This window comes from Carassius gibelio, chromosome A2, assembly GCF_023724105.1.
Source record: "Carassius gibelio isolate Cgi1373 ecotype wild population from Czech Republic chromosome A2, carGib1.2-hapl.c, whole genome shotgun sequence".
Taxonomy (NCBI): Eukaryota; Metazoa; Chordata; class Actinopteri; order Cypriniformes; family Cyprinidae; genus Carassius; species Carassius gibelio.
Window position 1 is genome coordinate 13,183,548 of NC_068372.1, and position 11,528 is coordinate 13,195,075.

Sequence of the window (11,528 nt, forward strand, 5' to 3'; positions counted from 1 at the left end):
GATTATACATGATAGTCAAATGTGTGGGTTACACATAAATGAATATGGAGTTAAGCAATGGAATGATTCATTCATACGTCTTTTTGAGTTCATTCTGGTCCATATATAATGTACAGAAAGCAGTTTCTTTGCCATTCTCTGGCAAAGGGATGTTCTGTGAAGACAAAGGTTTAAAGCCCTTCCCCCTTAGGAATTTCAGTCTGGTTCTGCCTGATGGGGGAAGTCAATGCAAGTATTTAACTTGATCTCCTGGGTTTACATGTGATGTCCAGCGTTGCATTTCAATCACGAACAATAAATTTTACAATCTCTTCTTCGAATTAAAATTGTTAATAATTGTTCTATTGGTGTTAATGTTGAAAACTGTTGTGTGAACAAGTTGGTTGGTTGGTTATCTTGCTTGGTTCTTGTGGCACTAGAACTGATTTATGACTTCCTGAGGAGTTCGGCTCTCGTTTCAATGCACACAGCTCTGATAGACTCTTTGATTTGTCTGGTTCGACTCATTTCTGCTACATATTCAACCAAGTTTTTATCTATATAGTGGTTATTCTGTTACCGTTCAATCCTCAGAATGTAATCCGGAAAGACTCACAGACATGGTTTTGAGAATAATTTTTTTTTTTATTATTATTATTTCAACCCCTGTGGTAATAAGACAGAAACTTGATCACATTGTAACTTCATGCGTGTGAACAGGTTGATCATCATAGATTTGAATTTGATATTAAGATATGAAAACTGCTGCATAATATGAACATTGTGTTTTCCTCATGCTGGGAACTTATCAGGAGAAGTAGAGTGATTCAGAAATGTAGATTCTTATTTGGGGGAAACATGTAAGATAAAGCTCAAATGGCTTGAATTTAGTGTGTATTTCTATTAGGAACTCGACTAACAAATACAAATTTACATTGTGCATGCCTTGACCAGATCTGTGAAGAAAAAAATTGAACAAATCAATACATTGTAAGCGGACACTATTTTGTAAGTCAAAAGACATGGCTATAAAACTTAACATTTATAACAAAATCCATTTGTTTTGACTTAGAATTCATCAGATATTATAGGAAATCATAGACACACTGTATACCTGGTTTACCCTGGTCAGTCGCGTAGGTCTTTTCAATCATGTCAATGTACTTTTGTGTCATGAATTCCTTTAAAGTTTGAGTAGTCTCCTGAAGGCATTTAGTGGAATCAGAGAAAAGGAGGTTTCTTTCACCCTCTGACTTGAACAGCTTGTCTGGACTGGCCTAAAACATAGGGAAGAGGATTCAAAACGAAGACAAATGACTTTGCAGACAAAATGGAGAAACATATTGAAGTTAAGAACCTGGTCTGGTGAACTGGACCAGAGAGTTACTGAGATATTACCAACCTGCGCTATCAACATTGTAACAGATCAAATGCAGATTGTGTGAAAGAAAGCTTGAAGATGACAGGAAAATCTACACGGAACTGCAATGAACTCACTTCAACCTGCTTCAGAACGTTCACCACATCTTTGCGTGCATCTTCTCGGGTGATCACAGCGTGAGCTGGCACTTTGGCAAGATTACATCTACCAAATTCAGTGTGTTTTACTGTTGTGTCTGGTGATTCTGGACAGATCAGTTCAAAATCTTCTGACTTCAGATCCTTAGCCCACTCTGGTCCTTTACCTAATCAGATATAGATATAGAGAACAAGCCATATCAGAATAAAAAAATATTTTTCTGTATAAATAAAATAATATATATTTAAAAATAACACTGTAAAAACTGTAGTTTTATTACTTAACACAAACCACACTAACCATCAGTGTAATCCCCAACAATAGTGTGCTTGATGAAAGCAACTTCCCCAGTTTTTTCTGCAAGACACCTACAAGAGAAGAGAAATCATATTGTGCTTTAGATTATTATGGAGTGGAGTCAGCATTTTAAAAAGCAAATTTTCCTTTCAATTACAATGTGTGAGATATGGTCCAGTACCTGAAAGCCCCATCATAGCCATAATATTTTTCTTCAGAAGAGGCTTTGCACTTGCTCTCATCTCCCACTACCTTCCCACTGCCTTTACACAGTTCACACATGTTTGACGCAGGATCAGCACCAGGAGCGCAGCCTTTACTGAAGAAATTGTCTGAGAAATGAAGAGAAAATGTGCTATTTTATGCGATTACAACAACTAGTTACAACAACTGTGTGATCGTCCATAGAAAAAAAATCATTAAACAACTGTGAGTGCATTTTTAGTAATACTCACATAGGGTACAGTCAGGTGTTTGGCCGCATATGGCTGAATCTGGGACTTTCCAACCAGCATTGCGGTTCAGGCCAGTGTGGCACGACTTTCTCCCTTTTAGGGTTTTCCAGGTTACACCTGAGTCCTTACGCACCACGGCCACAACATAGTAACTTGAAGCCTCTGTGCACATCACAGAAATGAACTTTAAACATCCATTCAGACAAAAAAACCATTACTATAAAGATAAAAATAATGATAACAGTATTAGCACCCACACCAATGAATGATAATGTTCTATTTATTGTAAGCATGCACTGCAGTTTTGTTGTCTTACACTTTAAATGCTATTTTTATAGTTCATCAACTGAAAACACAAAATGTTTTGAAAGTGATTCCAATTATATCTTTACTATGTGTCATTATTGTCATGGTTGTGGTGTGGACTCTTTTATTTATTTAAACTCAAACAGGTTTGAAAAAAAGGTGAGTAAATGGTGACTGAAGTTTTATTTTAGGATGAACTACCCCTTTAAGAGGGCCGGAGCTACTTATAATGCCTCGGACTTCAAGACGGGCCCTCCATAAACGTCCACCAGTCAAGACGGCCAACAAAATACTAGCCTCTCTGTACATTGGATATAGTTGAATTGTCAATCACCTGAAATTAATCCAATTAATGTCTTAATGCACTTCTTGGTGCTGCGAATCAAAAAGCTAGATTGGCACCAAAGAAGTACAGCTAATGCAGGTGTGTGGGTTGTCGTCATATATTTTGGAGTAGTTGCAATGTATCATAAATATAACCTTGTTCTGTCGATCAGCATCATTTCTGGACAGATCATCAACCGCTTTATTATGAATTTAAAAGAGCACGAGCGCCATTGACGCGACAATTTGAATTTTCGCGTATAAAGAATGACATCGCAGCAGGAGCTGACTAGCAAAATAGCTACTAAAGTAATTCAAAGTCAAAAAGCAAACATACTACAACATTTTTTTATGTTTCAATAAAGGACCTCAGATGTGAGATCCTTTAAATTTTACATATATAATACATTACTGTTCTAACCACTGATAAAAGCACTTATGTTCATTTACTTAAGTGGTATTCAGGAACTGTGAATAAGTTACAGAAAAAATTACTTCAAAATAATAATAACAATAATATCATGGCTATAATATAATCCTCAACAAACAAAAAAAGAGAATACCTTAGATAAAGTTATATTAATATGTATAACGATTACTGGTCAAACGTTTGGACACATGACTATTTTTTATGTTTATGAAAAAAGTCTCTTATGATCATCAAGCCTGCATTTATTTGATAAAAAAATAAATAAAACTTAATATTCAGCAAGGATGTGTTTAATTAATTAAAAAAAGTGGTAGTAAAGACTTATATTGTCGTAAAAGATAAAAAAAATGATTCATCAAAAAAACCTTGAAAAAAGTATCATAGGTTATAAAATAAATATTAAGCAGCACAACTGTTTCTAACATTGATATTAAATCAACATATTATTAAGATTTCTGAAGGATCATGTGACACTGGAGTAATGAAAATTCAGCTTTGCATCACAGAAATAGATTATATTTTAAAGTTCAGTAAGTTAGAAAACCATTATTTTCTAATAATATTTTTTTATATATTTTTGTAATAATAATTCTTTCAAAAACATAAAAAATAGTAATGTGTCCAAACTTTTGATTTGTATGTGTGTGTGTGTGTATATATATATTACACACATAAAACACACACAAAATATATATATTTTTTTAAATATTTTTTTTTTTTTTTTTTTTATTAAATGTAAAAATAAAAAAAGATTAGGGATCATATTTGTTTTAAGTGATTTTATTGGGGGTGGGGGGCCCACAACATGAATTTTGTCTAATTTTCATAGAAAACAATTACAGACCAGCGCTTCACAAAAGTGAAAGTATGTAGTACTTACCTCCAGCATCTGTACAGATTTCTGGAAGAAAAAAGCAAAGAGAATTTTAGGTTTTATTAACAATGTAAATTTTGACAAACAGGACAGAACTATGAACTGAGTTATGAAATATGAGATAGTGTTCATTCTTACGTTGCTCAACCATAACTGGAACTAGGCCACACTTTCCAGCAATATACACCTGGCCACCATCAACTGCAATGGCATCTGCTTCCTTGCGCTTTTAAATGCAAGAAGAAAATAATTTATATTAACCTACATGTGGACAGCGTATAAAAATAATTAACATCAGCGTGTCCATGTGACCCAACCATACCATGATTTTCTGGATGCACTCATCCACAGATGATGCCCTTCGGCACTCCATACGAGGAATCTGTAAACTGTCACACTTCTGTTGCTCAGCATGGCTAATGGTACACCATTCAATTTTACCGTCTGGAGCAGGTGGGTTCCCAGCTGATAAGAAATTATACAAACAATATGCGATCATGTTTTTAATCAAGTAAATGTAAAAAACTACATACTAAAGGCCCCAAATGGCCTTTGACACCTAAATCTCACTTAAAATGTGGCTTCTGTAAACACATGATTCTAGAGCATTTCTTACATTTTAGTGGATGTATGCAGTCAGTACATAATGTTCATACAAAAAAGGCGAAAAAGTACACATATATTTTTAGTAGTGGTTGAATGCTTAATAATTAAAATAAAAGATGTTTCATGCATGTTTATTTGTGATTTAATTGTCATAATACATTTTAGGCACCCTGTATACATTAAAATACATTATTAGCATAATTGTGTGTCACCTTTAAGGGCATGCATGGCCTCATGATAATCTTCTCTCAGGTAAAGGAAGGAGTCTGTGATCTTCGGAAGCTCAATCAGTTCAGTTGCAGCATCTGAGAACATCAGGTCCTTTCCACCAAAAGCAGCAGAAGAGAAAAGATCTGAATCCTGTGGAGCACAACAGTTGTATATTCAAAGTTGGCTTTCATGTCTTCTGAATGTATTGTATTATATGATTATATATCTAGATTTGGTAATACTTTAGTATAGGGATACATTTTTTGCTAATAAACACTGCAAATGGATTCAGCTACTCAGCGGAGTCGGTCATCATTACGACCTTTAAATAAAGTGTGACCCTATAGATGTAGATCAGTATTATTCCCTTTCTTAAAACAATGACAAGAGTCTTTCTTCAGTAATAATGTAGTAAAGTGAAATTAAACATTCATAATGCAACATTCACTGGACTGGCATACCGGAATCAGTTTAAGGACTTTATAAATCTCCTCTGAATCAGCATCCTTGCGGCTGATGACAGCATGGCGAGGCTCTTTGAGGAGGTAGCAGTCCTTGTACTCCTCAACGCTTTTCCTGCTGCCATCCATGCACAACAGCTGATAGTCCTGCCTCTCGCTCGCTTAAGAATTCAGATTAGACAAGAAGCTTGTAAATCAGCAGCCATGAAATCATAACCTCCTGCCACAAATCTTAATATCTTTAACAGGCTTTGGAAAGTTTAGATTTTGGTAAAAGATATTACTTACATGGGACTCCATCGTGACACATAAAGGCAACTTGTCCATGACCACTTTTCAAGCACCTGAAGAGAATGCATGACTTATTTTTTGTTCATATGTAGAGAAGACAATAGAATGTGAGAGTGTGTTAGTGTGAGTCGTACTGGAAGGCTCCTCCATCACCAGAGTACTTTTCCCTGTCTGAGCAGCTGCAGTCACCCTGGCAAGCTTTACACAGTTTTGGGTACAGTTCTTTCGATATTCCAGGAATGCAACTGCTTGAAAAGAATTGTGACACAGCTGGAGAACACACACACACACACACACAAAAAAAAAAACACAACAAAAATCCTGTTAATGTATTGTGAAATCTATATTGTTATTGTTTTTTTATCCTGCTTGTCAGAGGGCGGCTCATAAAAAATAAAATAAATAATAAAATAATATTCATATTTTAGTCGTCTGATGTAATTTTTACTGCAGCCGATAACAGAGATCCAAGATGTTGCCAGGTGCACTTGTATAAAATGAGAATATGGTGTGGAACATGAAAGTAGTCGAAGTCCCTTAAAGGATATAATATAGAGCATTTTAAGAAATGCTGCTTTCAGTTACAGGAATGAGTGGATAGCTGCTATAGATATTAAAAAAAAAAAAAAAAACTACAAGAATAACAAAGTGCAGTAAAAAGATCCTCATGATTATGACAATAAATGAAATAATAAATTGAAAAAATATAATGACAAATACCAGTTTACAACATTAAGAATTATAACGGACTGTTTTAGATCAAATGACTATGCAGCCTACACTGGAAGCATTGTACACTGAAGTAAAAAATGGTTGGGTCTGCTTTTATTTTAAAAATATTGTGGATGCAGAGTTGCCATGGATGACGGTTAATATTAGGAAATACAAGACCACTGAATACTGATATTTCAGATTCCTGTGTAATAATAATTTACACAATAATAATCTAGCCACACTAACCCTTCTCAAGAAGCATGTCATCGGGACCTTGCCAGGGAATCTTATGTTCTTTAACCAGTCTTCCAATGGGCATAGTCCAGCCTCCAGGGCTTTGATAACAACTGTGGCATGAAGGCTTTCCTTTGAGATCATTGATGCTGAAGTCTGGGTCTCTCTTGACCACAGCCACAGCATGACAGCGTTCTTGAGAAGAAGTGGAGAAGAAAGAAGGTGAAGAGAATCAATAACACATCTTTCAGAAACCACTGATAAATTTAAATATATTTAGAGACAATTGAATAATGTGCTGAATGATGATGCTTCTTCCAATATATTATTAAGAAAAATAAATAACTACATAAATATTTACCAAATGTATACTTCTCTGCAATGATAGGACGGAGTTCATAATTTTTGAGTCCAGCTTGAAAAACATGTTCTGCATCTACAGTCATAGCATCTGCATCACCAGTCTGTGAATCATAGACAATTTAATTAAAATCTTATTAATTAAACAAAACACCCATGGGTGAGAGAGGTAAAATAATAAGCATGTTTTATTACCTTGATGCTTGTCATGCACTCAGTTACAGAAGATTTAAGATGACACTCGAGCTCTGGTGATTTGGTGGCAAGGTGTTGGCATTTTTTCAGTTCATTCTGTGACTTCACACACCATGTGACTTTTTGAGCACTGGCTGAAGGCACTGCCACAACTGCAAAGAAAACAACACAGTTATAGTCAGTTATCCAGTTGAGCGCAATGATTAAATGATTAAGAACTGAAGAAGAAAATGTAAAAAAATATCAAACATGGCAATTACCAAGGCACGCCAGCAACGTGATGAGCAGGATGTTCATATTAGGCCTTCACCAGGGATTTTTGGCACGGAGAGACCACAGAGACGAGGCTTTTTATAGGAGCTCTGGAAGCACTAGTGGGTTGGGTCAGACAAACACAAGACTAGATCATCATCATCAGAGTTTGCTCATGATTTCTCAATATTTGCTTGTGCAGGCTATGTGCCAGTTCACATTTAGCAGTAGACATTTTATATCATGGAAATTCCCTTGTGAAGGTAATGTTAAATTCAAACATTTATTTAAAAAAACATTAGCTATCTTTTTTGTACAAATTAATAGTACAGTACAATACAATTATACTGTACATGCACCTAGAAAATTGGGTAACACTTTAAATGCGGGAACACCATTCTCTGTTAGCTAGTTGCTTATTAGCAGGCATATTGCTAGCATATTGGTTGTTTATTAGTACTTATAAAGCACATATTCTAGATCTCTTAACCCAAACCCTTAACTAAACAGAACTACTACAACAACTAACTTACTTACTATCAATGAGCAGCAAATTGGGAGTTTATTTAGAGTTTATAGTGAATATGTGTTCTCTGATCTAAAGTGTTACCGAAAATTACATTAAAAGCAAGTGACAACTTGCTTTAACCTGACATTTATGAAAAATACTACAGTTCAACTAAAGTTTAACTTTTTAGTTAAAATATACAATAATTATACAGTTGACACTTTAATGTCAGTAAGTACTTGAATTGTAGTTTATGCAACTTATAGTTAAGATCAAATCTGTGTGGTAATTGGCCATGATTTCTTCTGCTGTGTGTATCAACATTATACTGTGTTTCCAGTTACCGTGAGCTAAACACAGTCTGCATTCAAATTCTTTACATTCTCCTTAACATGATTGACTCATTTTGTAGAGGATGGCTGCATTTGGAAAGACATTTGTTCAGAGAAAACAGTGTTGTCTCTGTTCCAAGACCATTGTGTTTGTGTGGCAATCAATGGACTGGTCCATATTTGTACATTGTAAATATTACTCAATGCAAGAGTGTAAAGTACAAACTGATGGAGGCTCAGCAGAGTAACCAAAAAGCCTTTTTTGGGGGTATGTCAGAAGTGTAATGACGTCCAGATTAAACATTGCAGGTACCAGTATCTGCTACTAAATCACAAAAATCACACCAGTGTTTGACTGGTGTTGCACAACTCTGGAATGTCCAAAGATGGGAAAGGGGGGGCTGCACCAAAACCAAATCTAGGTTTAAACAAGTTATTTCGAGTGGAGTTAATTTGTGGCAAAATTCAAATGAATGGGTATGTTTTGGAAAGGCACATACTTCTCAATAAAAGATCTAACAGCTATATGTTTTTTTCTGCATGTTGATTGCACCACTTGACTTTGGTTGACATTGTTTTTAACAAGCAGTGACGGTGTTTTGATATATTATCATCATTTAAATTCATTCAAATTACATTTTTATTAAATCTTCTTATTTAAAATCTTCTTATCAAGAATTTACTTATTTTAATGGCTTTTTTCTGTGACCCACTTAAAGTATCAATCCATTTTCAACAAACTTTGACTTTAGAAGGGCCAACCGTCCATCTCATGAACTCTGACCTCGGACACTCTGTTATCTGGATGAGATAACAGACAGGCTTCAAGCAGACGCTTCATGATACATTGTCCAGGGATACTGGACCACTGCATGAAGAGATCATACGTCATACATTTAGGAAACTGGGGTTGTAGAAGTTAAACAGAAATATTTCTGGAATCCTCTGACATCGATATTACATTTTCTGCAGGAAAACATACTAATTCTTCAACAGTTACAAGAGTGGAATACGGGATTATTGGAACATTTTAGTTCATGCAGGTTGGTTTCTGAGAATGAACAGAGGTGACTGAAGTCCAGCTTCCTTATGCAACCACTTCAATAGAATGCACTTCACTTTTTAGGATCTGAGCATGCAGTTATTACTGCAGTGGAACTAATATCACACACAGAGTGATCTGTGCTGACTGATTAATAAGTGTGAAACTGTCAAATCTCTCTGCTTTGATTATACATTCCTGAGTATTAGTAGAGCTGAGATGTGTCCCATGTCCTAATTACTGTGGTTGACTGACCTGACTATTTGACCAGATGCAGCTACTTAACGTGGCCCTGGTTGCAAAAGTTTAAAGGTTATAGGCCTATGTAAGCATTAAAGACTGTAGATAGACATTTTATCAATAAAAAAAACATTCATAAATAGGTGGTTGATTCATTTAAGATTTCAGATTTGATGCATAATTTACTGTAGAGCTTTGCATTATTTTATTTGCTGAGCACTGGAACATTCGATGTTTATTCAATGCAAGTAAAGGAGAACTGGTATGTTTGATTTTAAGGTTTGGTTAGCTCAGGGTTAATTTCTGGTTCATAACTGCAAACCCAATGGTATTATAAAGAAATTTAAAGGCCAAAACCTTTCATGAGTCTCTGATTTTGTCTATGTGAAAACAATAAATAAATAAATAATCCTTCAGTTAAAATGTTATAAAAATACCACTTACAATACCACTATATATATGATGCTATGCTGTTGCCTTCTTGACATGATTTAAGAAAACATTGTGAGTGGGGTTGGCTGGAGATGGTAAAAACTGTTATTATTAATAGTTAATATTAATGGCACAAACAATCATAATTATATTAATTATTTTTTATTAAAAATAGAAATTTCCTATAGATACTAACATAACTATTATTTAGATTCTTCTAACACTAAACATAAAACACGGTAAACTCAAGTTTAGTGTTTAACACACACACACACACACACACATATATATAGTTATTAATAAACAATTGACAAATGCAGCAATGATTTATTTGTATTTGGAATTTCTTTCACATTCACTCATTAATGAGAAGTTGATGATCAGATAAAATCTGGTTTAGTTCTAAAATATTAGGATATGACTGTTGTAAAATAAAAATGATTTCTTAGTGTAAAGATTTTGAGTGCATTGTGATGGTTAATATGGAATTTGCCTATTTTTTTACTTCAATTTGCACCTAGTTGCACTATCAAAAATAATTTTTGGAGTCAACTTACAAAACTTTGTTACTGCCTTACTTGATAATACATTTCTTAATGAAGTAACTTCCTCTTGAAGTAGAATCTAGCTTTAAAAAGCCAAGTCAAAATAATGGATTTTCGTAGTTGACTCAAGTATTATTTACTTACTAATGTTGTGTTGTGAAAAGTGAAATCATGTCAACTTGAAAAATATTTGTTAATTAAACTTAATGAGATCAGTTAATCAAACTTACACATATATGTTAGCCCGCTATTTTTTTTAGTTAAGATTACATTTTTTTAATTTATTTTTTTGCATCTGTTAACTTAATGATTGAGACATTTTTTTCATCAACATTTTAATTTATTCTTACTTACAAGCAATTTGCTGTCAGAGATTGAAACTGATAAACTGAAAATGTATAGAGTCATCAAATATAAACAGACATCTGAGGTCTCAAACAGACACTAAAGTGTTTTGTAAAGACTCAAATTTTGGCAAGGGACTGCGCAGTAAATATTTTAATTCTATAGAGACTGTGTCTGTTCCCCGAACTAGAAAATACAAAAAACGTCCAAACCAAGTTAAGGTTAACAATTTAATTGAGGTTCAACAAATAAAAAACAAATGCAATATGGATAAACAAATGATAAAGCTTGGCTTATTGAATATCAGATCCATTTCTACGAAAACACTTTTTGTAAATAATATGATAACTGATCATAATATAGATGTGCTCTGTTTGACAGAAACTTGGCTAAAACCTGATGATTACATTATTTTAAATGAGTCCACCCCCCAAGATTACTGTTATAAACATGAGCCGCGTCTAAAAGGCAAAGGGGGAGGAGTTGCTTCAATTTATAATAACGTTTTCAGGATTTCTCAGAGGGCAGACTTCAAGTATAACTCGTTTGAAGTAATGGTGCTTCATATAACATTATC

General features: G+C 34.3%; 1 protein-coding gene across 1 annotated transcript; it reads right to left on the reverse strand.

Annotated features, from left to right (window-relative positions):
* Nucleotides 1-603: 603 nt before the first annotated feature.
* Nucleotides 604-7,678, reverse strand: tfa (transferrin-a). Its single transcript, XM_052614227.1, has 17 exons — nucleotides 7,516-7,678; nucleotides 7,256-7,407; nucleotides 7,062-7,164; nucleotides 6,713-6,895; nucleotides 5,887-6,022; nucleotides 5,750-5,805; nucleotides 5,462-5,622; nucleotides 5,003-5,150; nucleotides 4,507-4,649; nucleotides 4,323-4,410; nucleotides 4,191-4,211; nucleotides 2,251-2,412; nucleotides 1,977-2,127; nucleotides 1,799-1,866; nucleotides 1,477-1,664; nucleotides 1,094-1,256; nucleotides 604-935 (listed from the first exon to the last, which is right to left on the reverse strand). Exons 1-17 carry the CDS (start codon nucleotides 7,550-7,552, stop codon nucleotides 910-912), a joined length of 1,986 nt encoding a protein of 661 aa, XP_052470187.1. The 5' UTR covers nucleotides 7,553-7,678; the 3' UTR covers nucleotides 604-909.
* Between the last annotated feature and the right edge of the window lie 3,850 nt (nucleotides 7,679-11,528).

Bases quoted from the DNA above. Each gene is read 5' to 3' on its own strand.
- tfa (XM_052614227.1), bottom strand. From the start codon at position 7,552: ATGAACATCCTGCTCATCACGTTGCTGGCGTGCCTTG. The intron at 7,165-7,255 runs GTAATAAAACAT...TATGATTCACAG, and splicing joins AGTGCATGACAAGCATCAAG to ACTGGTGATGCAGATGCTAT. The intron at 1,257-1,476 runs GTGAGTTCATTG...CCTATGTTTTAG, and splicing joins ACGTTCTGAAGCAGGTTGAA to GCCAGTCCAGACAAGCTGTT.